Source organism: Delphinapterus leucas, chromosome 5 (genome assembly GCF_059928025.1).
Source record: "Delphinapterus leucas isolate spDelLeu-1000000601 "Yukka" chromosome 5, BTC_Dleu_Yukka2, whole genome shotgun sequence".
Classification (NCBI taxonomy): domain Eukaryota; kingdom Metazoa; phylum Chordata; class Mammalia; order Artiodactyla; family Monodontidae; genus Delphinapterus; species Delphinapterus leucas.
Window position 1 is genome coordinate 103383680 of NC_143133.1, and position 24808 is coordinate 103408487.

General features: G+C 32.9%; 1 protein-coding gene across 2 annotated transcripts in view; it reads right to left on the reverse strand.

Moving 5' to 3' along the window:
* Window positions 1-5026: 5026 nt before the first annotated feature.
* The window catches only part of RBM46 (RNA binding motif protein 46), a 37016-nt gene continuing 17234 nt past the window's right edge, over window positions 5027-24808 (reverse strand). Inside the window, exons 4-5 of one of the 2 annotated variants that reach the window (XM_022599668.3) lie at window positions 14838-14897; window positions 7259-8412 (exon numbers count right to left, since the gene is read on the reverse strand). In XM_022599668.3, coding sequence (XP_022455376.1) covers window positions 14842-14897 — 56 coding nt within the window. In that variant the 3' untranslated portion in view covers window positions 7259-8412; window positions 14838-14841. Of the gene's footprint in view, window positions 8413-14837; window positions 14898-24808 lie in introns of both variants that reach the window. The other variant, XM_022599667.2, reaches the window with a different exon arrangement.

The window sequence follows — 24808 nt, forward strand, 5'->3', positions numbered from 1 at the left end:
AGTGAATTCTATCAAACATTTAGAGAAGAGCTAACACCTTTCCTTCTCAAACTCTTCCAAAATATAGCAGAGGCAGGAACATATCCAAACTCATTCTATGAGGTCACCATCACCCTGATACCAAAACCAGGCAAAAATGTCACCAAAAAAAGAAAACTACAGGCCAGTATCACCAATGAACATAGATGCAAAAATCCTAAACAAAATACTAGCAAACAGAATCCAACAGCACATTAAAAGGATCATACACTATGATCAAGTGGGGTTTATCCCAGGAATTCAAGGATTCTTCAATACATGCAAATCAATCAATGTGATACACCATGTCAACAAATTGAAGGAGAAAAACCATATGATCATCTCAATAGATGCAGAGAAAGCTTTTGACAAAATTCAACACCCAGTTATGATAAAAACCCTCCAGAAAGTAGGCATAGAGGGAACTTTCCTCAACATAATAAAGGCCATATATGACAAACCCACAGCAAACATCATCCTCAATGGTGAAAAACTGAAACCATTTCCACTAAGATCAGGAAAAAGACCAGGTTGCCCACTCTCACCACTATTATTCAACATAGCTGTGGAAGTTTTAGCCACAGCAATCAGAGAAGAAAAACAAAAGGAATCCAAATCAGAAACGAGGAAGCAAAGCTGTCGCTGTTTGCAGATGACATGATACTATACATGGAGAATCCTAAAGATGCTACCAGAAAACTACGAGAGCTAATCAATGGAATTGTTAAAGTAGCAGGATACGAAATTAATGCACAGATATCTATTGCATTCCTATACACTAATGATGAAACATCTAAAAGTGAAATTAAGAAAACACTCCCATTTACCACTGCAACAAAAAGAATAAAATATCTAGGAATAAACCTACCTAAGGAGACAAAAGACCTGTATGCAGAAAATTAAGACACTTATGAAAGAAATTAAAGATGATACAAGTAGATGGAGAGATATACCATGATCTTGGATTGGAAGAAAAAACATTGTGAAAATGACTCTACTACCCAAAGCAATCTACAGATTCAACGCAATCCCTCTCAAACTACCACTGGCATTTTTCACAGAACTAGAACAAAAATTTCACACTTTGTATGGAAACACAAATGACCCCAAATAGCCAAAGCAATCTTGTGAAAGAAAAATGGAGCTGGAGGAATCAGGCTCCCTGACTTCAGACTGTACTACAAAGTTACAGTAATCAAGACAGTATGGTACTGGCATCAATACAGAAATATAGATCAATGGAACAGGATAGAAAGCGCAGAGATAAACCCACACACATATCGTCACCTTATCTTTGATAAAGGAGGCAAGAATATACAGTGGAGAAAAGACAGCTTCTTCAATATGTGGTTCTGGGAAAACTGGACAGCTACATTTAAAAGAATGAAATTGGAACACTCCCTAACACCATACACAAATATAAACTCAAAATGGATTAAAGACGTAAATGTAAGGCCAGGCACTATCAAACTCTTAGAGGAAAACATAGGCAGAACACTCTATTACATATATCACAGCAAGATCCTTTTTTGACCCACCTCCTAGAGAAATGGAAATAAAAACAAAAATAAACAAATGGGACCTAATGAAACTTCAAAGCTTTTGCACAGCAAAGGAAACCATAAACAAGACCAAAAGACAACCCTCAGAATGGGAGAAAATATCTGCAAATGAAGCAACTCACATAGGATTAATCTCCAAAATTTACAAGCAGTTCATTCAGCTCAATATCAAAAAAACAAACAACCCAATCCAAAAATGGGCAGAAGACCTCAATAGACATTTCTCCAAAGAAGACATACAGTTTTCCAACCAACACATGAAAAGATGCTCAACATCACTAATCATTAGAGAAATGCAAATCATACCACAATGAGGTATCACCTCACACCGGTCAGAATGGTCATCATCAATTAATCTAGAAACAATAAATGCTGAAGAGGGTGTGCAGAAAATGGAACGCTCCTGCACTGTTGGTGGGAATGTAAATTGATACAGCCACTATGGAGAACAATATGGAGGTTCCGTAAAAAACTAAAAATAGAACTACCATACGACCCAGCAATGCCACTGCTGGGCATAAACCCTGAGAAAACCATAATTCAAAAATATACATGTACCACAATGTTCACTGCAGCACTATTTACAATCGCCAGGACATGGAAGCAACCTAAATGCCCATCGACAGATGAATGGGTAAAGAAGATGTGCCACATATATACAATGGAATATTATTCAGCCATAAAAAGGAACAAAATTGAGTTATTTGTAGTGAGGTGGATGGACCTAGAGTCTGTCATACAGAGTGAAGTAAGTCAGAAAAAGAAAAACAAATACCATATGCTAACACATATACGTGGAATCTAAAAACAATGGTACTGATGAACCTAGTGGCAGGACAGGAATAAAGACGCAGACGTAGAGAACGGACTTGAAGACACACGTGGGGAAGGGGAAGCTGAGACGAAGTGAGAGAGGAGCATTGACATATATACACTAGCAAATGTAAAATGGATGGCTAGTGGGAAGCTGCTGCATAGCACAGGGGGATCAGCTCAAAGCTTTGTGATGACCTAGAGCGGTAGGGAGGGTGGGAGGGAGTCTCAAGAGGGAGGGGATACACGGATATATGTATACATATAGCTGACTCACTTTGTTGTACAGCAGAAACACAACACTGTAAAGCAATTATACTCCTTTAAAGATGTAAAAAACAAAAAATTTAAAAAAGGAAAAAATAAGTCATGAGATGTAATGTACAGCATGGTGACTATAGTTAATAATACTGTATTGTACATTGAAAATTGCTAAAAGAATAGATCTTAAAAGTTCTCATTACAAGACAAACTTGTAAGTATGTGTGGTGATGGATGCTAAGATTTATTTATATATACAAATATTGAATCATTATGTTATATACCTGAAACTAATATAGTGTTATATGTGAAACACATCTCAATAATAATATAAAACACTTCTGGAATTTGTTATCCATACTTATTTTTACTTACGGGTAGTTTGCAAATTGTAGTGTTCTCTAGTTGTGCGAAAGGTGTGGATCATGTGTGGCTTTATTTGATTTTTGTTGTTCTGTATAGTTTACAGAGAATGTGTAAAGAGATTTGGGTTTTGGTGAGTTCCATTATTTCCAAAATTTTTCCCCTTAGCCAACTGACTTCAGGAATCCCCCATAATACAAAAGAGCAAAGGACGGCAGTATAGCACAAAGTTCTTTAGACTGTGATATGCCATTTCCACTTGATGGTGGTGCTGCTGGACTTGTACGTGGTGATAAAGTAACACCCAATTCATGCGGGTCAGTCTCTATTACGCCAAATCACGAGCTAAGACCTGTTTTTAAGAAGGAGGAGAATGATTTGCCTAAGATAACACAACTTTGTTTCAAATCCTAGAGGTCTTGTTTCTACTATCAGAGATTATACATGCTTCACAAACACATAATAATTAGTGACACATTTGAAGTACGTTGAACCCATTGAGTCAAAATTGGTGAAGTGAATAGCTGATTGCATTGCTGCCTTTACCACATGTGTTTATTTTGCCCTAGATCCCTACTCAAAACCCATTAACTTCTGGTCACTCAGTAAATACATCAGTGTAGTTTTTCCTAATGTGCTTTTGTTTGGGTGTGGTTCACTAAAGATCTTCATTTTGTTTCTGAGAACAGTTATATGTCTTTTTACCTAAAAGAAATTTAGATAAAATATAGATGAATAGATAGATAGACTGATTTATCATGGAATTGTGTCTGAAGTAAAGGAAACTTTTAAAGTGTGATCTCGTATGTTTTCCTCATAATCATTTAGTTTTTTGTAATCCTTCCACAGTTTGGTGCGCAAATATAAGCACATACAAATGTTTTCTCCCTCTTTACCCAAAATACATCATAGGATCTTACACACATATTTCGGAACCTTGCTCTTTTTCACATCTCTCGTTCTGTATTAGGAATAAAGAGTATTCTTATTCTTTTGTACAACCTTTTATTGTGCACCAATAAATTTATTATTTTATTTAATCAGTCCCCTAATGATGGGTATTTGGGTTACAAACTATTTCAATGAATAGTGTTTCACACATACCATTTTGTACACATATGCAAGTATATCCCAGAAGTAGGATTGCTGGATCAAAAGATTTAAGTATTTGTAATTTTGGATGATAGCTGCCAAATTGTTCTCTACACCAGTTTATAATCCCACCAGCAATGTATGAGAATGCTCATTTCCTTCAATGCCTCCAAAGGTTTAACAACCTTTTGAATTTCTGCAAATCTGAATTTTTAGTTTGCATTTTTCTTATGAGTGAGATAAAGCACCTTTTCAAACATTTAAGGGCCATCCGTCATCTGCCTTCATACATTTTGTCCATTTTCCTCTTGAGTGGATGATCTTTTTATTACTAGAGATTAGCCCTTTGTGAAACAATTCTCCATTATTGTTCATCATTTGTCTTTTGACACAACCCACGCCACTTTCTTGCCACACAGGCTTTCCTTTTTAAATTGGACTTACCAAATTTTTCTATTATGGCCTCTAGATTTTGGGTCATAGTTAGGGAAAACTCTCCCACTCCAATATTGTAAAAGAAAAACTAGAGAAGAGAGGTAAGGTTAAACTTTCTGCATAACCTTTCTGCTTACAAGGGATTTTATGCAAGCCAAGGGATCATGGCTACTTAGTAGAACATCTCAGCCACAACCCCTGGCACAAAATTGTACAAAGAATTTGATAAAGGACTGTCTTTAGAAGTGTTTCCCTGCCCAATGAGCTGCATGATATAGCTAAGAAACTTACCAATAATGGCTTGTGGTCGATAGCTTATTATAGAGCCTGTGCTACAAGAATTAATGCAGCAAATAATTAGTAGCTAATGTTCACAAGTCAAACGAAATTTCATATGCAGTATGAACAAAACTGCTCAACCATAACATCACAGAAAGAGACAGTGCTTGATATGAATGCACTGATTTATATATTTCTGGTTGAAGGAGGCAGAAGGAATGAAAAACCAGTACAAATGACTACTATATTCTTCATATAATTATACCTAAATAATATAGTCTACCATTTGAGTGCCTTCTACTTAGCAAGTGTTTTACCTTTAACATTATAAGGTTTATTTATATCATGATTATACAGATTTGAAAGTATGGCTCAGAGAGATTAAAAAATGTGTACAAGTTCAAAGACCTGTTACTTGGCAGAAGTGGTAATCAAACCTGATGCCAAAGCTTATACGTTTCCCACCATATAACCATGGACCTCCAAATACACTATGTGGTCAGTAAGCTCTCTGAATTGTTTGTGATATACAACTGACCCATGAAGAATGCAGGCGTTGGGGGTGCCCACCCTCCAGCACCCATGGTTCCATACTGGCTGATTCAACCAACCATGGATGGTGTACTACGCAGTACATATTTATTGAAAAAATAATCCACGTATAAGTGGACCTGTGCAGTTCAAACGCATATTGTTCAAGGGTCAACTGTGTAATATTTTAAGTGAAAAAGTTATGTGTGAACTTGTAATTATTATTTGGTCCATTCCAAATGTTTCTATGAAAAACTAAATTGTCTGTTTATCTTCTGGCTTGCAACCTGAGTCACCTCTGCATCCCAAGGGTATTTCCACAGTAGCTAACGAAATAAATACTCGTTATGTTTGCTGAAGGAGTGATATGAACCTGTGAGTCATGGGAGTTAAAACTGTAAAATCAGATGTCAGAAAACAAGTAATGCTAGTTAAGTGTAATGTCTATGCTCATTTAAATTAGAAGATCTAAGGCAGTAACCTGGAAAGTATTACATATAGTTAGATGGAATGAACTTTCTTTAGAGGATGAAAAAAGAAACTAATTTACTCTCCGATAACTTCTGCTAGAAAAAACTTTAGTAGAAGAAATATATGCAACTATTTCATATTCTATTAATGAAAACCATATACCCCATACAATGAGTTGATCAACAAAGTTAATGTCTGGTATTCTAAGAGGAAAGATTTTTGTCTCTATAAATTATGCAAACCATCATCAGAAACTGATTACAGATGTATACTGCTAAACTATTAAACAGTCCAAATAACCTGGATTCATTAATTATTCATAAAAAATGGAGGAACCGTCACTGGGTTCATGAAAAAAGTATTTCTATTGGCCCCTGAAAAGGACTTTTGTTACGTTTCACAAAACTATTAATTTTCTTTCTGCAGTATCCTTTGCTTTGGTCCCAATGAAGACACTGAGCCTATGTATACCAAGTAGGGGAAATTGTTCTCAGAAGGTCAAAGCGGTTGTCAGAGCTAATTTTTTTGTGCATACCAATAAACAAAAGTGAAACACGTGCATATTAGAAGCATCGTATATTTAATGTCAAAGAATTTGAATTCAAGTACAAAAATTAACACATGATTTCAACATTAAAGACCATAACACTTATTACTCAAAGAACTATACAGTGAATATCAAAAACACAAATGGAGCATAACTATAAAAACCTTAAATACATTAACAGCAAAATTATAATGTATTTCTACAACAAACAATTAACTAAAATATTTATAGTTATTTTCAAGGACCACAATGGTAGATTGCTTTTTCTTTAGTACTGCATAAAATCTGCATCTTAATCTTTTTGCCCTTCATTTCTTTCTACATAATAGTTAGATGCTTCTGTTTATATAATTGTTCTAATCGCTAATACAGATAGTGATCCTTGGTAATCAAATCTAGTGTAACCATTGTCTGCAAGTGCTTTAATACTTGAGAAACTCTATTTAGCAAAGTTACAATGAAAAAATTTAATGTAAACTTCTGGGTTCTACTGACCACTCAGGAATCAGAAGTTATTTAAAATCCCAAAAGTTTAAAAAGAACAGCAGTTTGTTATAACTTTATCAAGAGAAATCACTAAGTAACTTTTTAAACTTAGCATTTTTAAAAGTTTTACAATGGTAGGTTATTCTGAATTGTGACTGATATTTACTATGTTGAAATAAATATATAATTATCATTTTAAAACCAAATGTACAAACCCGATTCTAAAATAAAACAGTATTTTAATTTGCATGTTTTACAAGGAAACTTTCATACTCCTATTTATAATATTTTCTTCAGAAGAATGAGGCCTGATTGGAGATATATAGCCGCTGTCCAACATGGCTGCCATTAGCAAGTGATACTGTTGGTGACAAGGGATAGCTTGGATAAGAATAAGGCCTTGAAGTGTAAGGAAGCAGGCTGGGAGGCCAAGAAGAGAGGGTAGCACTAACAGGGGAAAGACTATTTATTGAGCTGCGACGGAAATTGTAGTCTGTAAATAAATACATAACAATTATGCTTCACATCTTTATGGTTACAAATTTAATTCAAAGAGACAAAGCATTAAAACTATAATCACAGTTTAACATAATGTTCTAACATTCAAAATCCTGATAATCTTATATTGCTGGTAAAGACTGTTTCAGCATTCACTGCATTGCAAATCCTGATAGTTTCATCAGTCAGTATTACGTAAACTTTCACTGACACAATGCTTCAGAGATCTTACTAGAATGCATTCTTGGATATCTATTAATTGTTTTGTGTCTTTATGATCACCGAAAAAGAGAACCTCTGATTTCTCTTGCTCTATACACAAGGAAACTCCTTTTAAATTTGGTACTGACACTAAGGGATCGTCCAAGAAGAAAAGATATAAAACAGTGAATTCATATTTGCTTCTTTTTTGAAATTGTATTAGGTATCAAACCAGCAGACACATTTATGCCTGGACTGCAAAAACTGTCTAATATTTCATTATTTAAATACTAATGTAAACATTTATATAACCCCCAAAACCAATTTAACATTAGAATCCTACTGGTACCATAAAACAGTAAAATGAATCATCTTTATAAAATAAACTTCAAGAAACCATTATCAACTTACAGTACAGAAAAATCCAAAAATTAAACCAAATTATTTCTTTAGAAACCAACATTTGAAATACTACTATTCCACAATAAACATTCATCTTATGTATGAATAATTTCCTGCTTCATTAGTTATAATGTTTATAGATGTGTGTGAGTACTAAAGACCAAATTTGCAAATCCTGTACTTTCCAAAAACTCAACTATGTTCTTTGGTGTAGAGTAAGCCAAGGGTGTGAAAATGACTATGAAGTGATTATTTACAAAAGGTATGGTGTTTCTAAGAACAGAAGAAATTAGGTCATCTAATGCACAGGTAAAGTTTTTTCTATATTTTCCTGGTGCTATAAATGAGGCCTAAAAATGAATATTAACTTAGTATTGTCATGGGGCTTAATATTAAGCCAACAGGAATGAGATCAACTGCAGGAGAATAAGCTCAAGCAACATCAGAAAGGACCTAGTTAAGAAAAAATAAAAATCAGTTAAATATAGGTTTAATTTCTAGCACTGTAAAACTCTAATTAGAATAATTTTATAACCTTTTTATTAATGGTACCATAAGATCAATAAAAGCAGTTTGTTCCAAGAAAACATAAATACATTCAAGGCATACAGTTCAAAATATTTTCAGTATTTTGAAACTGGATAAGGAATGACTTTGACACCATTTGCTTTTCTAATATCCAAAAGTAGGATAACTCTAGGTATTAGAGAACTTTTTTTCTTCTCTTCAAGGATCCACTTTGCCTGAAGCGTTATGGCATTGAGTATAAACAAAAACCTTAGTGTTCCTGATAATTCAAATACTTGCTAAAAAAAAAAAGTTCTGATTCTCTTCTTCTAAATGTTATCACACAAATACAATAAATTCCTTATTAAGCATGTATATATAACTAGCTCTTTCAAATTTTAACAGTGTGGTACAGACAACATGATTTAGAAGAACAGATCTTTAAATATTTACACTTCTGTATGTGGGGAAATGTAGTTTTCAGAGAAATCACTTTCACTTTGGGTTTATATTCATTCAAGATCTAATGCAGCCTACTCATGAAATGTGGATAAAAAAGAGATCTTCAGGAGATTTCACAAAGAAGATAGACAGACAACTGGCTACTAGCAGAGTGCTTATCAGGTCTGAAAATTTGTACTTCTGATATTCCCCTGATGTAAACCTTCAATTTACAAATACCCTAATGGACTGTTTTATTCTCACATTTTTAAGGAGACTAAATTAAAGTATAAAATTAAAAGTTCACTTTGATGACTTTATTCACAGAGGATAAATCAAGAAAAAAATTTCCCCCTAATACTACAAAGATTAGGAAACGAAAAGCTTCAGATGTTTTATAAGCATTTCAAAAATATTTTTTTTACAAGTTAAGAATCTAAATATATTTGGGAAAACATCTGGGTGATTAGAAAATATAATACATGTCAAACTTGAGACAGTAACTGTGAGATAAACCTAGATGAACCATGTTTTCCCCTAACATACAACTTATATATCACAGACAATAAAAATCAGAAAACATCACTGATTCACAAATTAACAAATGAATTAAAATTCCTAACATATACTTACTTGCCCACCCCTGCTTTTTCTTCCCAATGAACATCCTTAGCTCTTCAATCCCACTGTTTCTGCCTCAGACTGGGATATTACTCCCCTTCCCCCCTCTTCTTAAGGGAATGATACAGAGCCAATTTCAGAATTTAAGTTTTTACACTGAGAATTATTCAACTGTCTTAATTAACACTTTTTAAATTGAGGTACAATTTACATACAATAAAATGCATACATCCTATGTGTTCATTTCAATGAGTTCTGATAACTGTATAAAGCTATGTAACCAACACCCAAAACAAGATATAAAACATGTCCATCAGTCTAGAAGTTCCCATCATCCATTCCAGTCAAGAGCTCTTTGGAGGCAACCACTTTCTGATTTCTATCACTATAGCTTAGTTTTGACTGTTCTTGGACTTCATATAAAATGTATTCTTAAAGTATTTTTTTATGTCTTCTCTCAACATAATTTCTAAGATTCATTCATATTGTATGTAGCAGTAGCTTCCTTTTTATTGTTCAGTAGTATTCCATTGAATGAATATACTACAATTTCTTTATCCACTCACACTCACCTGCTGATAAAGATTTGGGTTGCTTCTAAATTTTGACTATTATGGATAAAGCTGTTATGCACATTCTTATACAAGTCCTTTTGTGGATACATATTTTCATTTCTTTGGGGTAAATAACTAAGAGTAGAATTGCTGGGTGGTAGGTTAGAGATAGATACTGCCGAACAGTGCATTGTGATCATTTTTACACTCACGTCAATAAAATATGAGAGGTCCAATTGCTCCAAACCCTCACCAACATTTGTTACTGCCAGTGTTTTTAATCATTGCTATTCCAGTGATATGAATGGTATCTCATTCTGGCTTTAATTTGGATTTCCCTTATGACTAATAACGTGTTCAGTGACCACTTGAACATCTTCTTTAGTAAAGTATCTGTTCAAGCCTTTTGATCATTCTTCTTGGTTTTGCCTTTTTACCATTGATACCAATAAAATTTCTGACTAATTAGATTCTCTTAATCAAAATATTAAATAGCAATAGGTTGAGTCCTCGGAAGTCTCTAATTCAAACCACCTCTTTCACTGAAGAATATTACAGACAAAAGATGGTTGATTAAGTGACTGTTCCGTATTCCCACAGTTAAATGGAGAAAAAAACAAATTAAAAATTAGGCTTCCCAGTTCCTAGGAAAGTATTATTTCCACTTGATCAAGCATTTTACTCTGGCAATCTTCTCAAAACTGGGTTGAGAGAAAGCGTTTCAAAAGGTTGTTGTGTGTAGAGGGAGAGAAATAAAGTAGAGGGTGCTCTAAGCTACCTGGCTTCTGCTTGAGCCTGCCCACGCCCACACTTCCCACTTAAATTCACACAGCTCTGCATTCCCTTGCTTTATATGCTAAACTTTTATATAACACTTCATTTGAAGAAAAGGCCCTTTTAACGCTTTAATGTAATTATTAGAGATAACATTTTGATCAAATCCTCTAAAATTTCATATTTATATGCTGAATGGATACATTTTTACAGAATAACTTTGACCTATATTAAGACTAGTAAATAGGCTTAACCTTAAGTGCCAATTCTAATCAAGCAGTAATCACTAAAAGGACCCTGGATTCCAAGGGATTCTGAAGCTGTGTCTGGAATGAGCAAGAAAGTGAGTAGTAACTGTAGCGCCACATCTGACATGGGCACAAGAGCAGAGCCTGGCAGCACATTCATCACCTGCTTGCCAGTCCCGCCTCTGCAGTGATTATAATTTGGTCTCCTACCTTTCTCTGTCCAGCACAAGAGATGAATACCACCAATATGTTCCTCAGTGAAAACTAAGCAATAGATATATACTGATTTACTCTCTTCTTGTGTGTCCCTTTTTTGTTTCTAATTCTCTTACACCTCTTGACCGAACATCAAGATTCTCTAGCTGCTTTTGTTTCATATGAAGAGGGGGAAACCCTTAATAGACACCTTAAAGTGAGTTCAGTTGAAAGTGTCTTCTCATACTAATCTTTTTCTTTTAGTTTGTTTCTGACCAGATATTCTTTAAACTAATTTTCCATTAGAAAGTAAATTCTTCATAATTGGTTTTTTTCTTTTCCTTGTTAGCTCTGAGTTCTACCTTCACACCCACCCCCTCTCTTCACACCACACCCATGCACCTTTTTAAAGTGTACAATTCAGTGGTTTTTAGTATATTCACAAAGTTGTGCAACCAAACTCCACTATCCAGAAATTTTCATCACCCTCAACAGAAACTTTGTACTTACTAGCAGTCGCCCCCCATTCCCTCTCCACCAGACCCAGCAACCACTAATTTTTCTGTTTCTATAGATTTGCCTATTCTGGATTTTTCATATAAATGGAATCATATAATTTATGTGGTCTTTTTTAACTGGCTTCTTAGCATAATATTTTCAAGGTTCATCCATGTAGTATGTATCAGAACTTCATTCCTTTTTATAACCACTGTATGGAGATACTGCATTTTGTTTATCCATTCATTAGCCAATGGACATCCAGGTTGCTTCCACCTTTTGGCCATTAGGAATAATGCCGCTAAGGAATAATATGCACAAGATTTTGTGTGGACATATGTCTTCAATTCTCGTGAGTAAATAACTAGGAATGGAATTGCTGGGTCATATGGTAAACTCTACGTTTAACTTTCTGAGGTATTGCCAAGTATTTTCCAAGGCAGCTATACCATTTTAACACTTCCAACAGCAATGTATAAGGGTGGAGCACCTGATATTTTGACCTATGAAATACATTTCCCACCTTAATACACATTTTAAGTATTTCTTTAGATTTCTATGAGATCTTTATAAAAATTTTTGAAAAAATTTCATTTTACCATTTTATTATTTCAATTTCTAACATTCCAAGAGTCATAACTATAACTCAATAACTTTCTTTTACTGAACCACCGAATTTCATCTGCAAAACAAGTTTTTGGTAACAGTATTTATTATACATACCCAGAATATAAAATACAGCTGGGTTCAAACACAGAGATTTACAAAAATCATCTGTATTAGAATATTATTAACATTTATTATTTTGTACTTTCTCCTAGTACTGAAGACTAAGAGCTAACTATAAGGCAGAGGAAAGAATTTTCAGTATTGGTAATTATTAAGCAACTTATAACCTATGAAATATTTAAAAATCATTAACTATAAATTTTTAAGTGATACTTTTGGCTGGAATACACTAGTATTATCAAATTTACTAGCATTTTTACTTCATTTACTTTCCCTACTTCAATTTTTAAAAAGTATTTTTATTGTCTACTTAATTTTTCCTATCAGGTGACTGACAGCAAAGGGCAAAAAGTAGATGGGCAATGACCAACATTTTTTCTAAGACTAGGCCCACAGGGTAACTCAGGCCACTATTTCTGTTTTAAGATGATTTATAGGAGGGTTTGAGTATGATAATCTTAGCAACAGGTGGCTGGATAAGAAAATTATTGTCTGTAACTGTTTCCTTATAAGGTTCTAGTTAATTAGTTCTCTGATTTTACTAGATGATTATATTTTTCAGATTCAATTTTGGGGGAAAAATCATCTATTTCTGTTTTCAACTAAATTATTTTTTTAATTTACAACGTATTTTCCCATATAATTTTGAAAGAGTGATTTGGATTTTAAATTCTTACTCTGAAACTTCGATATTGTATAACAATCATAAACATATACTTTGTCAGATATCAGTACTTTTATTTTTAAGAAATTACAGCCATTTCATTCTAAATTATCTCTAAAGATTGTAATTTAAACTTTAAAAACAAGGGTTTGAAATCCTAGAAAATGCAAACTAATGTCACTATAGTGACAGCAATCAGTTCAGTGGTTGCCTAGAAAAGAGAGTAGGAGGAATGGATTATAGTAGAGGTGATAGAAATGTTTATTTTCTTGATTTTGGTGTCATTTCACAGACGTATACATAAAGCAGAACTGACCAAAGTGTACACTTTAAATATGTGCATTTTATTGTATTTCAATTATACCTCAAAAAAGTTATAAAGAAATCCCAAGTGTTTCTCTAGGTTAGTTTAAATGTGTCTCAAACTACATCCCACACAATTCAAGTACCTTGTCAAAACAAGAATCCCTTAGGCCAAAAAACATTGGGAAAATTTTAGGAAAGATGGGTTTAACAGCTAAACAAATTGCTACTGCAATTATTCAGGATGCTAACATGCATTATGATTTCCAAGGGGAGTATATATAGTACATGGTTCTTCCCAAACTTGACCATAGAAACAGTTACTTCACTCAACAACTTGGCAAATCAGTTTGGGAAGAACTTTTAATAGGGATACTATATAATAGGAAAACATTAAAAACAAATCAGAAAAATTCTTAAAATACATTAAACACAGCAATTACAAACTCAAATGCCTTCAGAGTCCAAGATGTAACAAACAAAAGAAGAACTCAAAAAGAAACAAATATAAAACAAATGCTGTCCAGCTATTTGTACTGAAATGAAACCCAGCTGCTTTCCTTTCAAAAAACTGAAGAGACCAAACAAATCATATCAAGAGCTTCCAGTTTGCTACCTTTGTATTAAGAGATTGAATTAACATCAAATTCCTTTCCATGCTAGTTTCTATACCATTTTGGAAAGAGAGGAATAAAAGAGCAGCCTATGAGAGGGAAAATTATGATCCAAGCTATAGCAAACTAGGATTGTAACCTACTCAAGAACATGCGGATTACTACCCAGGGAACTACAACATTCTTTTTGCCTCTACATGTAAAAAGGAGTTTGGATAGTAATAATCTTTACTCAAACTTATTATAAACTACCTTTAGCTTCCTACTAAAACTTATCCTTCTCAGTACCATGTTGGAAAAACTAAACAGTGAATCCTAATAAACATAACTTTTATTCTAAATTGTATCAATAATAATTTTGGTTTAGTAAGTTTGAAAAAACTAGAGTTCCATTTTCAAATAAGTTTGAGAAATTCTGGGTAATCTACTTTATAATACACTCATTCCAACTACATCCACCTTAATACTCTTTGCCATCCTGGTGGTTCACAATGTACACACTAGCATGTTAAAAGTTTTCAGTAGACCTGAAATATAGAAGTCATTTTAACTCTTTAAAACTTTGCTTAATGCATCTATAATTAACAAAACTATAATAATTAAAAACTTTCACAAGGTTTCATTGAACAACTTTAACTATTTCTTCTTAAAACCATAAGAATAATAATTTATAACTGGCTTTCTGGAAACTAAATATATCACTTAATATTCCTAAGAGACTTTTTCTTACCTGTTTATTTTCTCCGAATTCTTCTACATAAGTCCAGGCTGAAGAGACTGTGTTCCCTGTCTGTAAGCAGTGAAGACAGAAAAGAATTGAGTCTTTAGATTGATGTTATCCCTTATCTTGGAAGTGCATGGAACCCTTGATAACTTTAGGTAAAAACTATTTGATCAGTAAATATGAAAATAAATTTAGAGGAAAAGAAAAAAGTGATAGTTATTTCTGAAGTTCTGCAAAGATGAACAAAGAGAAAAGTATTTTGATTTTGGAATGAAAATTATGAGTTAATACATTAACAGAAAAAACATATCTTTCTATACAAATTAAGTCCTTATTAGTTGGTTTCTCCAAGAAGTACTACTCTACCAATAAAATAAGAAAAGGATTTTAAAAACAACTGAGATTGCCCAATTTTTGATAAGCAGAAAGCCAAAGAATCTAAGTGAATTTGAAAAATATCAATATCCTTTCTTTCCATCTTAAAAAGAAATAAATGATCAAAATAATACAAACCATAAAAAATATCTGGGTTATTAACAGCTAAACTTTAGAAGCCTAGTTTAGCCATATATAGTACAACTCTGGACATCTATCCATTTTGGTGGATCTCTCTTCATAGGAATGTATATCCAAAGCTATGCTAAGAAACTGCATTAGAGTATGAACAAATGAAAAATGTTTGATGATCCACATAAAACTACAGATTTTTAAATACCCATCTTGAAGATAACTCAGCAGAAAAAACAGTCACCGTATTTTCTGAGTTTTACATAATGAAATAGGTAATTTAATCAACCCCCCCCCAGTGAGAACTATAACACCTAGACAATTATTAAAAGCAAAACTACCTAGATGAAAGCACTGAGAATGGCCAAGACTGAAGAATTGTGGGACTGTGATCTTAGACAAGAAACCCAAAGAGGTGTGCACGTCTTCTGGAGGTGTGTTTTGCCTAGGAGGGTTGGCCAATTCTAAAGAATCTGAAAGGCAAGGGAAGATGGCAAGAGACAGACAAATTTCTGAGGATAAGAGGACAAAAACTGGAACTGAGGAGCTACTGATGAGGCAAGTCTGGAACCGTGAATAAAACTGAACCAGAAGTAGACCAACTTTAATGATGACTAAATTCAAATCTTTTCAATCCCTGCCTGGATTAAGACAATCTGGGATTGCCAGTCCTTTGGTCACCTTTCTGAAGCAAAAATAAATCCTCTCTGAATAAAGTTAACAGCATGTTCGCTTTCAAATTATCTCCACATTTTTTCATATACAATATCTGGAATTCAATTGAAAAGAACCAACCAAATAAAGAGATACAATGTGACCTAAAAGCACAAGAAACAAAAGTCAACAGTAAAAGATCTATAGGAAATGTAGATAAAGTTTTCAGAGTTAGATATTAAAATAATTATGACTAATATACTCAAGGAAATAAAAGACAAACCTGAAAATTTTGGAGGGAAAGTGTAAATCACAAAAAAATGTCAAATGAAATTTTAGAACTGAGAAATAAATTCAAATAATGGTTTTATCATGTTAGACACAGATGAAAAAAAGAATTCATGAACCAAAAGATAGGTCTGAAGAAAATATGCAAACTAAACATACAAAAGAATGGAAAAGAACAGAAAGAACATAGCAGATAAATGGGATACAGTAAAATGGTCTAAGAAATGTATAACTGGAGTACCATATAGAAAGGATAGACAAAATGGGACAAAAGCAATATATGAAAGCAGAATCACTTAGAACTTTCTAAAACAAGTGAAAAACACTGATCCACAGATTTTAGAAGTGGTGAAAGTGCCAATTAAGATAAAAACTAAGAAAGCTACACGTAAGTCTACCACAGTAACACTTGTGAAAATCACAAGAGAAAATGTTATAAGTAGCTGGGGGGTGGGGAGGTTTACACTAAAGGAGTAATAAGCAAATTATAGCTGACTTCTCAACAGAAACAACGGAAGCCAGAAGACAGTGAGTGGAATTAATAACCTCAAAGAATTAAAGGAAAGTAACTGCTGATCTAGTAAAAATACCCTTTCAAAAGGCAGGTGAATTAAAGACATATTCAGGCAAACAAAACTGAGGTAACCTGTCATAGGTATATTCATACCAAAGAAAACACAAATGAATGTTCTTTGAGCAGAACAAAGAAATAATCATAGTTGACACACAGGAGGAAATAAAGAGCAAAGGAAATGATATATAAATGGTAAATGAATACTAATCTATATTAACTAAACACTATTATAATTAGGTATGTGGGGAGTTAAAACATAAAAGTTAAAGACATACAGAAATATCAAGACACTACACAAAACTGGAAGAGAAAATTTAAAAAGTTAAGAGTGTACTAAGGTCCTTGCACTGTCTGGAATGGAATAAAAGCACTAATTAATATTAGATTTCAGTGAGTTAAGAATACATGTTGGAGTCTACAGGGTAATAACTAAAAGGATAATAAAGACTCTATGACTAATACAGCTAAAAGAAGAAGAGAGAAAAGGGCAAATAAATAATTCATCAAAAGAAGGCAACAAAGGAGAAAAGGGAAGTAGAATAGGGACACAGAACAAGGAATAGAAAGCAAATGGCAAGACAACAGACTTAATTCTAAGCATTTCAATAAGTATATTCAGTTCAAGCTGAGCAAACTCAAAACACAGACTTTCAACAAAAACAAACTTCAGCAACAACAACAAAACCTAACCATATATTGGGCTCATCTTAAGACTAAGATTCAGGGAAAGTAAAAGTTAAAATATAGAAAAAAATACACATGCAACCCTAATCAAAAGAAAGCTTGTAAGTCTATGTTAATATCAGAAAAAGTATTCTTTAAGGCAGGAATGCATGATAGAGACAGAATGACACAGTATAATAATAAAAGGTACACTTCACCAGAAAAATATAACAATTCTAGATTTCTATGCACCTAATACACAACCTCAAAATATAAAAAGCAAAAACTGACAGAACCAAAAGGAGGAAAAGATAAATTTGTAGTCATAGTAGGTGATTTTCATGACCCTCTCATAGTAATAGAATAAGCAGGCCAAAAAAAAAGCAGCCAAAAAAACATGAAAGATAAAGAAATTTACATATAATTAGTAAACTTGGCCTAATTTATATTACGAGTTGAACTGTGTGCCCAAAAAAGATATATTGAAGTCCTAACCCATAGTACCTCAGAATGTGACCTTATTTGGAAATTGGGTAACTGCAAATGTAATTAGTTAAGATGAGGTCATACTGGAGTAGGGTGGACCCTTAATCTACTATGATTGATAACCTTATAGGAATAGAGAAACACAGAGAGGAGAATGCCACATAAAGACACAGGGACACACAGGGAGAAGATAACCATATCCAACACAGGCAGAGATTGGAGTAATGCACCTATAAGCCAATGAACTAAAGGACTACTGGCAAACACTGGAAGCTAAAAGTGGCAAGGAAATTCTCCCCTACCAGCTTCAGAGGGAACACGGCCCCAACAACACCTTGATTTCTGATTTCTAGCCTCCAGAACTGTGGGAGAATAATTTTCTGTTGCTGAAGCCATCCAGATTGTGGTACTTTGTCACAGCAACCCTAGCAAACTAATACACAGCAATTAACAACTGGAAACACATTCTTTTTAAGCAGGCATGAAATATTTACTTTAATTGGTCATTAAAAAACAAAAGACAAAGGACTGAAATGATACATAATATACTTTCCAATCATAGTAAAATAAAAACAATATAACTACAAAAATCGTCATATGTTTAGAAATTTATACTCGTGAAAAGAAATCAAAATATTTTCAAAAAGATGATGATAAAAATAAAGTACATCTAAACATATGTGATGCAGCTATAACCACACTTAAGAGGTCAATTTGTAGCCTGGAAATGCATACAATGTAATAAAAGAAAGGCTGAAAACTCTAAACTAAGATGGCTTCTTAAATGATATTCCACATATCCAAAAAATAACACCAATCTTAAACAAACTCTCCCACAGAATGGTAAAAGAGAAAAAAACTTCCTAATGTTTTTATGAGGAAAAGTATGGGCCAATCTTATGAATGAACATAGATACAAAATCCTAAAGAAAGTATCAAAAATCAAATTCATCAATACATAAAAAGGGTAATGTACCATGACCAAACTGGGTTTATTTCAGAAATGCAAGACTGATGTCACATTCAAACATCAATCAATGCAATTCACCACATTAAAAGAATAATAGACAAAATGATATAATTATCTAAATAGATACAGAAAAAATTCATCACCCATTTGTGATAAAACCTCTTAACAAACTAGGAAGGGACTTGAAGGGACTATTCTTACTGTGATAAAGGGCTTCTATAATAAAAACCACAGCAAACATCATACCTTAATAGAGAAATATTGAAAGTATACAAGGATGCCTTCTATCATTATTTGTATTCAAGACTGGACAAGTGGTTCTAGCCAGTGCAATAAGGCAAGAGAAAAAAGAAAAGTATAAGGATAGAAAGGAAGACAAAATTTCTCATTATTTGCAATTGACATGACTGTGTATATAGAAACATTTTAAATAATGTAGAGCCAAAACAAACCATTATACTCAAATGTTTTATTCAATACATAAAAAATAAATTGTATTTATATAAACAGGAACAGTCAGAAATAGAAAAGGCACCTTTTACAATGGCATTGCAAAACATTAAATACCTAGGAATAAATCTAATAAAAATGTAGGAGATACTTAAACAAATATTTATGTTTAGAGAAATTAAAGAAAGTCTAAATAAATGGACAGATCTATAATTTTCATGGATCAGGAGGCCCAATACTATGAAAATGTCATTTCTTCACAAATTGAGCCACAGGTTCAATTCAATTCCAATCAAATTCCCAGTAGGATTTTTTCAGTAAAAATTTACAATCTGATTCTAAAATTCATGTGGAAATATAAGGGCTGTGATGAGTCAGGATAATTATGGAGAAAAAAGTTGGGAAGATATTCTCTACCAAATATTAAGATTTTCATAATTAACACACTGTAATAAAATCAATCAGTGGAAGAGAATACAGAATGTATAGTAAGACTTATATATATATGTATGTGTATATAAGTATGTGTATGTGTGTATACACACATACATACAATACATACTTCACAACCTCACTAAATTTGAAAGATAAAAAAAAATTTTCCAGAAGATAATACAGGAGACTATTTTATCACTTCAAGGTAAGCAAAGATTTCTTAAGCAGGGTACAAACAGCACTAACTTTAAAGACTGATAAATTGAACCACACTAAAATTAAGAACTTCTGTTTTTTTCAAAGAGTATCATGAAGAGAGTAAAAGGTAAGCCACAAGTGGAAGAAGGTTATCTGTTAAAGTATATCTCCAACAAAGGGCTTGTATCTTAAGTAATAAAGAAAAAAAACAGATGACCCAATACAATAAAGGGACAAGAGACTTAAATCAAGAGACACTTCATCAAGAGGATATCTTAATGCCCTATAACCCTATTAAAAGATGCTCACTAATATTACTAAATAGTGATATAGAAGTTATAATCTCAACGAGACAGCAATATATACTAACCAGAATATTCAATATTAAAAGACTGATAATACCCAAGGTATTGACAGGGATATGTATGGAACAACTGAAACCCATGTGCTGCTAATAAAGTGTAAATTGGTATAATCACTTTGGAAAACTGTTTGGCATTATCTACTCAAGCTTTAAAACTATGACCTACCACTTTCACTCCTATGTATTCAACAGAAATACATGCAAGAACACCATGTACAAGAATCTTCACAGCATCATTATCTCAAACAGCCCAAACTGAAAGCACTCAAATTTCTAACAACAGAAACAGCAAATAAATTCTATGATTTCGACTGAATCCTTACATTGATGAGAGTGAATGAACAGTACTGCTACATGTAACAACATGGACCAATCTCATAAACATAATGTCAAAATAAGCCAGACAAAAGTTTACAAAATTTTGTACAAATTTCAACAACAGAAGTAGTCAGAAGACTGGTTTCCTTGGGAACAGAGAGAGTAATATCTGAGTGGGGGTACAAAGGAGGCTTCTAGGGTATTGATTGATATTTTATGTCTTCACCTAGTGGTTACACTGATGTGGTCCCTCTGTGGCAATTCACAAAGCTTTCAGTTATGAATTGTGCACTTTTCTGTTTGTATGTAATGTAATAAGTTATAAAAAAGAGGAATTAGAACATACACATGAGAAGTTGATCATTTATAATTATAAAAAATTAAACCACTTAATAAAGTTACTATCAATACAGAATAAGATATAAAAGAAAAATGATTCAAAGTAACTTTAAAAAACTGTAATGGTGATTGATTTTCAGTAGAGATGCTAAATGGAATTACTATTAAATATGGAACAAGTCTTCCTTCCAAAATGCCTTCACAGACTACCACCTGGACCTGGAGTTTTAAGAATTAGTTTTCTGTTAATCTTTAAGTTGAATGAAATCAAGTTCAACAGGAAAAAAATGCTGGGATTTCAATTACTGATATAGGACAATTACATTTCTGTTAATAAATATACAGAAGAGATGGTGAAAACCTATCAGCAGAACCTCAGTTTAATATCAAACACAAGGTTACTACTGGTGCTACAGTCCAGTTTGATCTGCCATTTATTAGTGTTATTCCTTTAAAAAAAAGACATATATTCCGATAAATTATTTTGAATGAGATTATTCAGTAATCAAGATACAGAAAGAGGCCAGGAAAAGAAAAGGTATATTGAAAGTCAAGAATAAGAATAGGATACATTAAACTTCAAAGGTCAGAGACAGGATCTTGTTTTCTGAAAACTGAAATCATTGGATATGTTATTTTACTCTTCTGCTATGTAGGAATAAGAGCCAAAAGAATGATAAACTATGTATAATTTCCACTAATTAGGACTCTAATTTTCATTATACTCATGAAGACATGACACTGTAGAACTATGACTTGTTCTGTAAAGATGTGATGAAAAGTTTTAAAAGTCACTTAAAACTAAATGTTACAAGTATATTCTGTATCTTTGAAGATTTTACTGGTTTCAGTTTGAAGAAGATTTCCATATACATTTTATAGTAAGTGATATGAAGATGGAAAGATGTTTTTCAGACTCTCGGATGTATCATACTGCTATTTCTTCTTCTGAAAATAGAAAATGACTAAATGCACAGGATTCCAGTATATCCCAAATAAGACTGCTATATTAGCATCCTGAATTTTCAGGGCTTTTCCTGCCTTTAGGAAACTAAACTGAAACAACTCCATCACCTAGGTCTATACCTGTGTAGAAGAATGAAGAAATGCAATGCTAATATAAACTAAGTTTAGAAATAATACACAATAAGCTATTGCCAATTATTTTCCACTTGTGAAGTCCTAACAAATGACACTAAATAGAACTGTAGATTACAGAAGCTATCATAATGTTCATTAAAATAATAATATTGTACGTAATACAATCCATTATATTCTATACTACATTTTGTTGACAGAGATAAAAACATGAAGTTTTTCTCAGATAATTTAAAATCAACTACTACAACCATACTCTCCTGTTCTTCCAATATCCAAATTTCATTCATATACATACATACAGACACACACAATACATATCTATATATTCAATATAAAATAACCCACGACTCAGTCTATATTTCAAAGGTTTCACTATTTTAAAACACTTTATCAGCCTTCTAAAAATTATTTACTGTTCATTTCTACTTCAGTGAAACATAAATATATATCATCCTGTTAAGCACCATTCATAATCTGACTGTGTGTCTGCACCTACCAACTCTATATCTCAGATATTTCTTTTTTAATCCTTTCTTCTTTCTGCTCAAAGCACAGCCAAACTTTATCTTTCCTCGGAATTTTATCTTTTAATCTTACAGAATGTAGATCACTTTCAATTATTTGAAAAGCACCACGTGCTGAGTATTAGAGGAGGAGATAGTACTGACCTATAATAAATGAAGGACATAATAACAACAATTTAAAAAAATATATGTACAAAGTCCCCTGGCTTTATAATCCTAATGGATCTAAACTTTATAACAGTAAATAAACAGTAATATAAAAATTACTAAACTGTTGAGTAATATTATAAAGAACAAATCATTCTCAGTTACAATGTCCAAGAAAAGCTTTGTATAACAGATAAAGTAGATAAAAGTAGAATAATATTCCAAGCAGAGTAAGCAGCACTAGGAAAAGCTTGGAAACACCAATGAGCATGGCAAGTTCAGATAATCAAAGCAAGAGGTATTATCTATGGTTAGGTAAGATGGGGCCAAACAACAGAGCATCCTGAACAGTAGAATGTGGAGTTCAGAGGGCTTTATTACATTACAATGGCAAGCCACTGTAGGTTCCTGAGCAAGGAAATAATGATGAAAAAGAATAATCAGACCTAACTGGAGTGATAAATTATGTTGCTGAATTACAAAATGAGACGTTTGGAGTATAATCAAAAAGCAAAATGAGAATACCAAGCAACAAGAGACCATGAAATAGACGTAGACAAACTTTGCCTATTTGAAATTCTGTCTAGCATCTAATGGAGGAAAAAAAACACATATCTTCTGCCACCTTGACACATATACCATCAGCTGGCAATGCTCATCCTAGAGTAAACTTAAAAATCTCAAAGCTACAATGTAAACAAGCTATGTTCACAAGATCTTTGTAGCTCAGAATGATTCTTCCAGGATTCAGACAGATGTCCTAGGTCCACACTACATGGAGTGGTCTGGTATATGGGTTTGTTGGACTAGTGGAGATAAAATTGTCTCTGAAAAGGAGACAAAGTATGAAACAAAAGCCCATTACACTATATTTTAAGTTTTAGAAGAATAACTTACCAATAATATTCCATGAGCTCACAGCCTGTTATCAAAAGTTTAACATTAGACAAGGTCAGTTTTTCACTGGGATCATGTGAAGTTAACAAAGAATAGCAGTTAAGAGCACAGCCTCTTAGCCAACTGGGGGATCCTGGGCAAATTATTCAATCTACTGAAGCCTTGGTTTCTTCATTTGTTAGAAAAAAGAAAGTGAAGACATTAAAATAATATCTATAGTACCTCAAAGAATTGACAGAATAATGCAGTATCATGTAAAGGCATTAAGCACAGTACCTAACATACAGTAAGTGCTCAAAGAATCTTAACTATTATTATTACTAATAAAATTCATTATTATAAATAATTGGAAAAATCTGTTGTCTTGGATTTGTTTTCTGAGTATTATTCTTCGATACTTATATAGCATATTTCAATATAAAAGGTACTGCTGTAGGCCCTTTACAATTTTAACTCATTTAATATATATAATTACCCTATGAGATAAATACTGTTAACATTCAGATGAGGAAACTGAAGTACTGACAGGTTAAAGTAACTTTTCCAAGTAGGTAATGAAGCTGGGATGTGAACCCAGGAAATCTGGCTCTGAATGCCATGCTCTTTTATTCAATGTGGCCTGTATGCTATGCTAAATTTAAAGTACTGAACTTCCTTTTGCTGTAATTCTTTCTAAAATGCAATGTACTATTTCCTGACCCTCTCATCTCAGATTAGGTCAGGTCATGCAATTATATTTTCTCATAACACCCCATACTTCTTTAGAGTGTTTTATCAGAACTGTAACTGAATAACTGTCTCCTTCAATACAATGTAAACTCTATGAAGGCAGCAACTGTGTCTGATTCACTACAGTGATCCTCAGGACTTCATATAAAGCACAGTGTTCAATACATATTTGTTGCATGAACATATATATTAACAAGGATTAACCATCAGCCAGCTAATAAACTGAAAATGAAAATAATTAAGCCTACAGGACTGAATAATAACAAAAACTGAATAAAAACAAAACAATAATAACAAAACCATGATAAGAATAAGGATTCTAAAAATAAACTT